Raw genomic sequence first — 10,729 nt, 5'->3', positions numbered from 1 at the left:
GGGCAGAAGCTATTAGTGAGGCCCTGCTCTCGACTAGGAGAGGCTTCTCATTTTTCTTTTGCATGAACCTGGCGTGTGCTATAAATATTCATGCAGCTCCAGATGGTGGGGCAAATACTCCCTCCTCATCCCTCCCTCACATGCTGCTGAGCCCTGGATGGACTTGTCTTTCTCCGTGCCTCAGTTTACCCACGTGTACTGGGTCACTTTCCTTAAGGCTTCTTTCAATCTCAGGGCTAGGGGACCTTTGGAGAGCTTTGGAATGGAAGGGCAGCTGTGTTTAGCATTTGGTAAGTGCCTAGTGTATGCCTAGGATGACAGACTCCTGTTCTAGGAGCTTTGGTCTGGCTGCAAAAACAAGCCTCAGTCCCATGGAATAATCTGGGAACCATTGGAAATAGCGCTGAAGGCGTTTAGAAGAGGTGGCTGTCCCCACGGACTTGGGGGGAGAGCTGAGCCAGCCTTGGGAAGAGGGGTGTTTGGGACGGGGAAGAACAGGCGGGGGAGTGAGGTGGTGGGGGGGTGGCATGGCAGGGCTGTGGAAGCAGGAATGGGACGTTGTCCTGGGTGTGCAGGGAAATCTCAGGGACTTAGCTACGGCAGGACATTCTACCAGGCAGCCATGTGGGCTCTTGTGTGGAAGGAAGTATGGAGAACAGAGCCTGAGGGTGGCACCTGGAGCGGGGAGGAGAGACGGACACCAGCAGAAGGTGTGATGGGCCCACGTAAAGACCCAGGAACAGGGACTCTCCAGCTTCCTGGGATGCCTCAAATAGCACAGTCTCATTCCAGTACCTTCCGCATGTCAGGCACAGGGCTGGCAGCTTCACAGACGGGCTCCTGGAGTCCTCAGTGAGCTTGATGTGGGCCACATTCCTTGGACCCCTGTGTCCCTGAGAAGCCAATTGACTTGCTCAGAACCTGCACAGCTGAGAGGTGGCAGAGCCAGGATTGGAACCCAGATCCATCCGATTCCAAAGTCTGTGCTTCCCCCCACTGTTGCTGCGACAGAACTTGGGGTGAGCAGCTCTGGGAAGCAGGAGAAGGAGGTCCCTGGGCTCCCAGCCTGGAGCGGGGAGGAGCGCTGCCCCTCAGCAGAGTCAGGATCCTGCAGCTTCACACCCTTCACCTGTGGCTGGGCCGGCCAGCGGGGCACATGGCGGGAATCTTTTGCTTGCGTGGGGGTGACGCACAATCACTGGGGTGCGGACTCCCTTGGACATGAGGACAGGGGGATCCTCTTAGGGCCTGGAGCTGGAGCAGAGGGAGGGTGAGAGGAGACAAAGAGGCCTTTCATCGGTCCTCACGGAGCCGGTCTGCAGCCTGCCCCTCTTGGCAGCCCATCTGTCTGGGTGGTGGGCTCCCTGCCCACCCTGCTCCTCACCCCACCCAGCTAGGCTGACACTGCAAAGGGGTTGGGCTTGGCTGTGGGGGAGACATTGGCTGGTGCCTCTGCGAGGGTCCTACCGGCTCTGACCCACCTCCGGGCCGCTTTCGGAGCCCTGCCTGGAAAAGCGGGGTGCCCCTTCCAGACCTGGGAGGTTTGGGTGCAGATGGCTGTCAGACCAGGACCTTGGTGGCCTCAGCCTAGGAGGGTGGCCTCCTGTTAGCACATAAACGTATTAACTATTCCGCACAGAGGCTGCTTTCCTGCTGTCAGAGAAGGCCGCTTTGCCAGGCCTTTTCCTTTCGGGGCCCGTGAGCCTCCAGAGCAGCTCATCCTCTCTGCTCACTGGATGGGCACAGCCTCCTGCTCCCCTCCTTTTAGTCCTCTCTCTTCTTTTGTTTTTCCCTGAAAAGCTCTCCACTGCTTTTAGTGCACTCAGAGACACACCCCCCGCAACCCCCAAGCAAAGCAAAAATTCACTTACTTTAAGGCAGTGGTTCTTAACCGAGGTCAGTTTTGCGACCCAGGAGGTATTCGGGGGCGTTTAGAGATATTTTTTGGTTACCACAGCGGAGGGGGTGGCTGCTACTGGCATCTGGTAGGGGAGGCCAGGGATGCTGCTAAACGTCCTACAGTGCACAGGACGACCCCCAAGCAGAATCACCAGTGCCAGGTGGAGAACCCTGTCCCACGGTGCTGGCTCAGTGGCCACACACAGGCATTTGCATTTCCTGACAAGCCCACCGGGCAGAGAACAGGGTCGGACACAGAAGGACACATGCTGGAGTCCTGGCAGGAGAGACATCATGATGAGTTCCCCTCGTGAGTGAAGATTGCTTCACGGTTCGCAAAGCTCTTTCGTACCCAGCATCACACTGGATGTGCTGTCAGACCCCCAAGTCCTGTTCCCGGGGTGGTCTGAGGAGCCACTCCTCGGCTCCCGAAGTGGGAGGCAGCAGTTCCAGACCGACAGGGGCCCTGACTGGCATTTGCTCACCTTCTGTTCGCCTTTGCAAGGTTGGTGCGTCCACACCCAGAAGAGGGGAGCTGGGCGCAAGGGGTGGGATTACCCAGCAGAGCTTGGGTCTTTCCAGGCCTCCACGCTGCCTCTCTGTACACACAGGCAGGCCGGCCTGGGGCATCAAGGCTGCTGCCTTTTGGAAAAGGGTCGTAGGGATGAGTGCTGAGCATTGTGGGCTCGTGAAGGCACTCTGTTGGGTGGGTGGTCTGTTCCTGTGTGCTCTGGAACCACCCTGCACAGACAGCCTGGGCGTGAGGTGGGCCGAGTGGCTGGGTCCCAGGAGAACCATCCAGGCCACGTGCAGGCTCCAGGGAGAGAGCCACGCCTTAAAGAGGTGTCCTAGTTAGAAGGCAGCTTGAAGTGCCAGCCCTTTGAAATATGGGGCCATGATCATGAACTTGTGGGGAGAGGATGGAGAGCTGAGCCTGTGGCAACTGAGAAAGGAGTCAGGGGATTCAGTGTCCTCCTTCCACCACCCAGAGAGCAGCCTCAGCCTCCGCCTCCAAGATCTCACTGGGCCTCAGAGGTAGGGCCTGCCAGTGTGGCACCCTAGTGAGGTCTCAGTGCCCCAACCCAGGGGAAACCAGGGCATGGTTCTGGCTGCTGCATGGGTCAGCCCCAGGCTGAAGGCAGCAGGAATTGCTGATATGCATCCACACACAGAACATGCATGCACATATGTAGTACATGTGTTCATATACATACATTAACGTGTGCACACATCTAGTCACCCATATGTGTAATGCAGATGTGTGTGCATAGATGCATACTCCTTCATGTACCACAGCTAATTAGGCATGCAAACAGAGGAGTTCATACATATGTGTGAACACATACACAGCACATTTCATAAAACCTAAGACCCCATTGATTGCCAGATGTTTTATTTATTTTTAATATGTTTATTGATTTTTAGAGAGAGAGAGGAAGTGAGAGGGAGAAAGAGAAACATCAGTGTGAAAGGGGGACATCCATCAGGTGCCTCCTACATGCCCCCTACTGGGGATGGAGCCCACAACCCAGGCATGTGCCCCGATGGGGAATCGAACCAGCACCCTTTTGGTGCACAGGACAACGTCCAACCAACTGAGCCACACCGGCCAGGGCAGATGCTTTATTTATTTTGTATATTTGCAGAAAATGTGTTACCAATGGAACGCTGATGCGATTTTCTTATCACTTGCATATTTATTTGTACTTACCACAAGAGCTCTTTTTGCCTGATGTCGACTGACTTTTATCCATGATTACTCTTATGCGTACATACATATGACAACGTGAGGAAGTAAGGTATTCCCGTAACTCCTTCACATTCGGGATATTACTCATCTGAGTCACTTTCAGCCTAGAGCCATCAGAGTATGTTTCTGCACAGTATTGTCCCCTGTGCCATGAAGAGCATGGAGATGCGCTGAGTGCTCCACTCTCTTCTCTGGGGTTTTGTCCCAGCCACGGACACTCATGCTGCAAGCTTTGATGTGGCTGCCTTTGTGATCTTCCTGGAAGATGGCAGTGGATGTCTTCAGACAACCAGGACTCGCATTCCTTCCCCGGATAGTCCCTAAATGACTCACTGCCTGGAATGTGGAGGGGTTCAGTTGGCCTGGAAAGCCACCAGCAGTAACAGGAGGTTCCTGCTTGCACAGGGAGTGACAACACACCATCGCTGCCGCCTGGTCTGCAGTCGTAAATGGGGAAAGGAGGGCGACTTAGACTCACGAGATGCTGACTCTCAGGTACCTGGGTGTGGGGCACCTGGACTGCAGTCACCATGTAGGCCTGTTTTCAGAGGGTCAGGCCCGGGGAGACAGAAGGGCTGGTCCCAGGGTCGGGACTGAGAAAGGGTAGGGGAGGGCATTGGGGCCATGGCCCTGCCTTCAAGCAGTGCTGCCCTCATTCTGTCCAGGGCAGGGAGTGCCCAGGGAAGGCCCCTCAGCAGAGGCCGGGCTGGCGCTCTGACTGTGGTTGTGTCCCTAGGCAGCTCCTCCATGACGCTGGGCTGCTTTTCCCGCCGTGAGGATAGAGATCACGGGCCGTGCTCCGTGGAGCTCCTGGAGGAATGGCTGACTCTAGACCTGGGGATCTCCAAGCTGAGCATCTTGTAGTGCCAGGAAGTAAGGACGTGCTCAAAACCCAAAAACCAACCAACAAAAACCAACCAAAAACGAGGGGGTGAGTTAAAGGGACACAGGAGCCAACTGAAGGAGCTCCCAGTGGCCAAAGCTGGGGCAATTTGAACAACAAATTAATGGAGCTTTGAATTGTACCCAGAGCGTAAAATAAACACCCACGAGTCCACACGGATACATAAACAACGGAATGAATAGGTAGAGGGGGGAGAAGAGGCAAACCTCCTGTGCGGAGAATTCCGCACAACTGACGAGACTGCTCTCCAGATGGGTTTCCGCTCCTCAGTCCTGGAGTGTGGGCTGTGCAGAGTGACGTCCCTCCAAAGAGCACAGCAGGGAAGGGGCAGGAAGAGCATGGCCGCCCAGTGAAGAAACTGGCAAACGCTCTCAGCAGGTGAGCAAGGTCAGTGTCGTCAGTGATGAGTCGTGTCGGTAGCACGCACCCTGACATATGAGATGGGAATGGCGCTTCACCTCTGTCTTCCTCTTCCCCCAAACCCAGACCCCTGTCTAACCGGGAGAAAAGCATCAGACTTACCCAAATGAAGGACAGTCTACAAAACACCTAACCAGTATCGGTGAGGTCATCAGAACCCAGGAAAGTCTGAGAAATGTCAGAGGGAAGAAACAGCTTGGAGCAGGCAAAGGAGATAGGATGACTAAATGTGTCCTGAAGGGGATCCCAGAGCAAAAAGGAGGGGAAAAAAGGACATCAGGGGAAAGGGAGGGGCACCGGAATAAAATATGAGCTTTAGTTAGTGGTGACGGTCAAACCTGGTTCACAGGTTGTGACCAGTGTAGCAGAGTAGTGGCAGGTGGTAATAATGGGGGAAGTGGGTGACTGCACCAGTGCATGTGGGAATCCTCTGTATTATCCTTGCACTTTTCAGTGAATTTAAAACTATTCTAAACTTAAAAGTTTGTTCATTAAAAAGAAAAGAAGGGATAGTACTTCTTTCTGGACAGGTTGCCGGGAGGGTTCAGTGGGTGCTGCAGGCAGCTGTGGGCTGAGCCCGCCCTGAGATGACAGCCTACGCTCTTCCCTGTTGGAGCACAGGGTGGTCTTGGACCCCGGGTCTTGCTTTCTCAGGCCTGCCCCTCCTTGTTTGAGACCTTCCGGAACCGGCCTGCCATGAAATAGGTGCACCTTCTGCTCCCTGCCTCCTCGGGAACAATGTTCCCTGGGAGTGAGGAAACGTGGGGTTGGCTGGGACCGTTCTCTGCTGGGTCCCCTGTCCCTCCCCACCAGGGAGAAGCCCATCTTGGCTGGGTCCAGAGGGAAGGCTGCCAGCTGCCGTCCCGTGAGCTGCCTGGGCCTGGCTCCCCCTTCCAGCCGCAGGCACCCAGAGTCTGACCCTCCCTTTGGGCAGGAAAACGGATTTAGAGCTCCCACTCCAATAGTCCCTCCTTCCCTCTCCCTGCTCCCCGGGCTTGGCCACAAGGTCCTGGCCGTGAGGGTTACAGGAGGACAGGGAAGGGGTTCTTGTAGCGACTCCCTGGCTGACAGCATTGCCTGGTGACTGGATGTGGAAACCTACCGCCACCCTGGCATTTGGTCCCAGCAAATCCTTTGTTTGGTTCAGAAGTTGGGTGCATGCAGGAGAGAATATTAGTAAGTAGGTTCTAGAAGGTGCAGAGAATGTAGTTGAGACATCAGGAGGGCCAGCCTCTTTCTGACCCGTCTCCTGCTGAGCTGCCTCCTTGCCCGTTGCTTCCTGGCCCCTGGGCAGTCCTCTCCTTCCCATCCCTGACTTAGAACCTCCCCCCCTTCCCTGCCCCCCGCCACACTCCTGTCCCTCCATAGCCTGCCCTGCATAAGGCTCCCCAACCCCGACTCCTTTGGCCTGCTCTAAGCTTACCTCCATTGAACCTTCTCTTCAGATCTCACTCTGCGTCTCATATCTTCTCAGTAAGACTGTAAATTACTTGAAGACAAAGCCTCTTTCATAGTCCCGCCCTAACAAGGGGGACGGCCTTTACTGAAGTAGGATGGGGAAATACGGACTGAAGGGCACAAGTGTGCTGATGGAGACAGAGTGTCTACCATCAGGGCTGCCTGGCAAACCCCAGGCCCCCAGGAGCTCAGCTTCTCTCTGTTGCCCACTGATGCCATGGTCAGCTGAGCCAGGCTTATGGGCTCAGGTGACCAGGGTGCCTGAAGGCTGCCTTCCTCCTCTGAGTTGTGAATTCCCTCATCTTCTCTCCCAGATCAGAGAAAGCCCACCCCAGCGAGCCGGCCGCAGGAGCTGGTTCTGGAGAGCAGCTGCGTGTAGTGTCTGAGTCACAGAGATCCGAGTTCTAATCCTGGTCCTCCCACTTCCCAGCTGATGGCCTTGGGCAAGTTGTTTAACCTCTCTGAGCCCCAGCTAGCTTGCCTATGAGAAGGGAATCATTCCTGTCTCCATAAGGGTGTCGGGAGATTGTATGCAAAGCCCTCAGCACAGCAAAGCCTGGCACATAGAACGTGTTCAGTAAATAGTATGTCGCTCATCCCTTCAGCCCAGCACTCTCTAGCCACCACTTCCTTCACCAGTTGTGTCTCCGCTTGGACGGAGAGAGTCCTGACTTTTGCTTGTTTTTCTGGTGCACACCCAGTGGGCATCCCAGGCCAATATGATGCCGAACCCTAACCTGGGGGCCTTGGCAGACCACCTTGAACTTGGCTGTGTCATGGCAGCAAGGAGAGCAGACACACTGTTCTTTTCTGCCCGGTGGGTGTGTCTTGGAGCCGTCACGCTGTGCCCACTGCCATGCGAAGCAATTCCTGTTCCCCCTGAGCTGCCTCTCTGGCCTCCCCTCTGGCCTTTGGGAGGCTGGCAGAGCCAGGCCTGGGGTGCACAGCCAGGCTGGAGCCTGTCAGGGAGCTGCCTGTGTGTGTTCCAGGGGCTGGGGCTGGGCCTCTCAGGTAGCTGCATTTATTGACTGTGGCTCCAGCACCCACTTGGCACTGTAGGTAGAACCCGTGTGCCAGGCGGCTTCCGTAGTTCCGGTTGGACATGGTAGCCCTGACCCACCTCCTCCTTGGCCTGTTGAAGGCCTCAGGGTAGGTCCAGCTGGATGTAAGCCCTGAGGTCCCTACTCACAGCGGACAGGGGTGAGTGCAGATGCGCCTGCCAGGGTCCCAGAGGCGGGCCGGGCCCGGAGACTTGGCATGGCAGGGCCAACCCCACCTCTATTCTAGTGGGGGACTAAGGGAAGAAAACAGAGCTACTTTATTTTTATTATCTTTATTTAGTGCAAGCAAAGACCAGACTGTCTCATTGCTGAACCCTGCTCCTATCACAGCCTCAAAACTATTCATCCATTCTTGTACCCTAGGCCACCTTTTCTGGATTTGTTTTCCATCTTCCTCTCCTGCAGATCCTTTAGTGGGGTCTGTGTAACTAATCCAGTGTTTTGTGTGTGTTTTTTTAATTTGATAATGCCTTCATTTCATCATGGTTCTTAAAAAATAGTTTGCTGGGCCCAGGATTCTATGTTGACGGTTTCTTTGTCTTGGTGTTTTGATGGTGCCACTTCAGTGTCTCCTGTGTTACTGTTGCAAACCTGTCCTCACCCAACGGTCGTTCCTTGGTGAGTGACCTGCCTTCTCTCTTGCTGCTTAGAAGATTTTCTCTTCGGCTGATGTGAGCTTGGAGAGACGTCCCCAAGAGACTGGCCACCATCTGTCCCCGGATGGAGCATTTGGCCTGCTGGGTGTGGGGACAGAAGAGAGTAACATGGCAAGATTCTGGCAGCAGTTTGCCCAATCTGGTCCGTTTTGGAGAGAGATGAAGGCGGGAAGGAAATGGTGTTGGGTACTTCCAAATGCCAGAGGCCCTGCAGATGCACCCCTCCCCCAACGTATCCCAGTGACCACTCTCCCCCCCTCCTCTGGGTGATGGTGGCTTTACATGTGTCTGTGTGGGGCACAGATGTGGCTGTACAGAGTGTGTGTTACCCATGACCCCATCCTTGGTCTTCATGCCTCTAGCAGCGGTTCTCAACCTGTGGGTCGCGACCCCTGAAAATACATCCTGCATATCAGATATCTACATTACCATTCATAACAGTAGCAAAATTATAGTTATGAAGTAGCAACGAAAATAATTTTATGGTTGGGGGTCACCACAACATGAACTGTATTAAAGGGTCGCGGCATTAGGAAGGTTGAGAACCACTGCATGTCAGGCAGATCTGAGACACTGACCCCGCGCCCTTGTAGAAGGAAGACCATGTCCCAGTGTTGGAGGGGCTGAGATGTTGAAGTTGTTTAAAAGTCATTCTGTTGCAGATCAATGACCATTTCTGCAGATCAGCGAAGAATCATTAGATTGGAATTCTGTTAGGGAGAAAGTATGTGTGTGGCCGATTGGATCTCACATTTTCTACCCCTCAGTTCTAGGATGAGTCAGGAGCATGTGGGTTGAGAGGACATGATCTCTTTATGCATTTGAACACTTTGCTTCCACGATGCTGGGGAGGAGGGGAGGGTGGAAGGAAGCACCGCCACCCATTGGACTTCCCATCATTCCCCGTGGTGGGGATTTGGGGGGGATCTGCTGTCCCACAGTGGGTAGCAATCTTTGATCTCAGTTGGGCCCAGACATGGATGCCAGGCAGACCCTGGTGGAAGCCTCATGCTCACAGCTCTTAAGTCTGCATGCTCCTGAGTTGGGGCCGCTGCCAGTTCTGGGCACTGAGAGAGTGGGTGGGGGCTCTGTGATGCCTGCCGCTTCTGCTGCTGCAGCCCTGCGCCCACAGCCTGGCTCTGTCCTTGGCTGTCCCGGGAGGGGTGTGTCAGCACAGGAGCAGGCCCCCAGCCCCCCTCCCGGCTCTCCCCTCCCCGAGGGACTCTCACATGTAAGGTTGGCCTCGATGCGCCTCTCCATTTGGTGGACAGCAGTTCCTTTGTGGGTTGTAGGCCGGTTACTTTGCTCATGAGCTGAAGGGCACGAAGACACAGAAGTGGTGAGAACAGGGGAGTGGAGAGGACTGCGATTTTTGATCAACTGTGCAGGCATTGCCCCGTAGGTCCCGGGGCGAAGGGACAAGGGAGCTATCCAATGCAGTGCTCCTCAAACTTGACCATGCCTGAGGAGCACGGGGGAGCGTGTTCAAATGCAGACTTTGACTTGGGAGTGGGCCTGAGACTCTGCATTTCTAATGAACTCCCATGTGATGCTGCTGCTGCTGCTGGTCCAGAGTCCTACTGTGCTTCCCCCTGGGTTTGGCCTGGAGGAGCGCCCAGGCACCACAGGGCAGACGAATGCTTCTAGTGGCACTTGGAAAGGTGCACAGGATGTGAGAATGAGCGACCTGACCCAGATGACATTCCAGAAGGGCTCTTCAGAGATGCGGAAAGATGAGAGCCTTCATCAGGGTGGCTGGGACCAGGCCCCTCACACTTTGGCTCTGAGGAGAGAGCTCCTAGTTGGAATTAGAATTTGAATCCCAGCTCTGCAGCTCCTTTGCTGCCTGGCCTTGGGCAGGTCATTTTGCCTCTCTCTGCCCCAGTTTCTTCATCTGTAAAGTAGGGATAAGAACGCCTGCTCCAGAGGCCGTGGTGAGGATGACATGGGATAAGGTATGTCAGGTACCTGGCCCAGTGCCTGTTTCATAGTAGGCCCTTCATGACCCTTTGTGTCCCCTAAAACTGCACACTCTTGTCTCCTTGCAGGTGAATGAAATTTACCATGACGAGTCCCTGGGGACACACATCAACATTGCCCTCGTCCGCTTGATCATGGTTGGCTACCGACAAGTAAGCCCCCTTGTCAGCAGGCAGGCTTTGGAGAGAGAAGGGGTGTGGGGCCATTGCATCATCCCAGCTACGGTGTCAGGAGGGGGACAGTATCTAGGGAACATTTTGTCTCCAGAATCAGAACCCCGAGACCATTAAAATTGAAGCTTCAGTGGCAGAGGCATTGGGGATGGTGAGCAGGGACTCCAGGTTCCCTCCAATATGTTACATGGACAGTCCTTTATCCTCACAGCTGAAGGTCCCTCCCCTTGAGGGATTGATGGGGAAAGTGGGGCTGGGAGAGGGGCAGTGACCAAGCAGGTCCTGCTATGGTTGGGCCGCGGGCCCTGGGCTCTTCCATCACAGACCAGTTGCTTGTTCTCCCCTAAATGGGGGTAGCAACACATTTTCCTCGGGGGGCTTTTGTGAAGATTAAATAACAGCGAATATATTAGAGGAAACGCTCAGAC

The 10,729-nt window shown here is 54.8% G+C and overlaps 1 protein-coding gene across 1 annotated transcript in view; it reads left to right on the top strand.

Annotated features, from left to right (window-relative positions):
• The window catches only part of ADAMTS14 (ADAM metallopeptidase with thrombospondin type 1 motif 14), an 86,740-nt gene that overhangs the window by 48,360 nt on the left and 27,651 nt on the right, over positions 1-10,729 (top strand). The window contains exon 5 of the mRNA XM_023763584.1: positions 10,197-10,280. Within this exon, the coding sequence (XP_023619352.1) occupies positions 10,197-10,280 (84 nt within the window). The remainder of the gene's footprint in view (positions 1-10,196; positions 10,281-10,729) is intronic.

This window comes from Myotis lucifugus, unplaced genomic scaffold, assembly GCF_000147115.1.
Source record: "Myotis lucifugus unplaced genomic scaffold, Myoluc2.0 scaffold_292, whole genome shotgun sequence".
In the NCBI taxonomy this organism is placed as follows: domain Eukaryota; kingdom Metazoa; phylum Chordata; class Mammalia; order Chiroptera; family Vespertilionidae; genus Myotis; species Myotis lucifugus.
The sequence above is the reverse complement of the archived record's forward strand: the minus strand, read 5'-3'. Positions and strand labels throughout refer to the sequence as shown.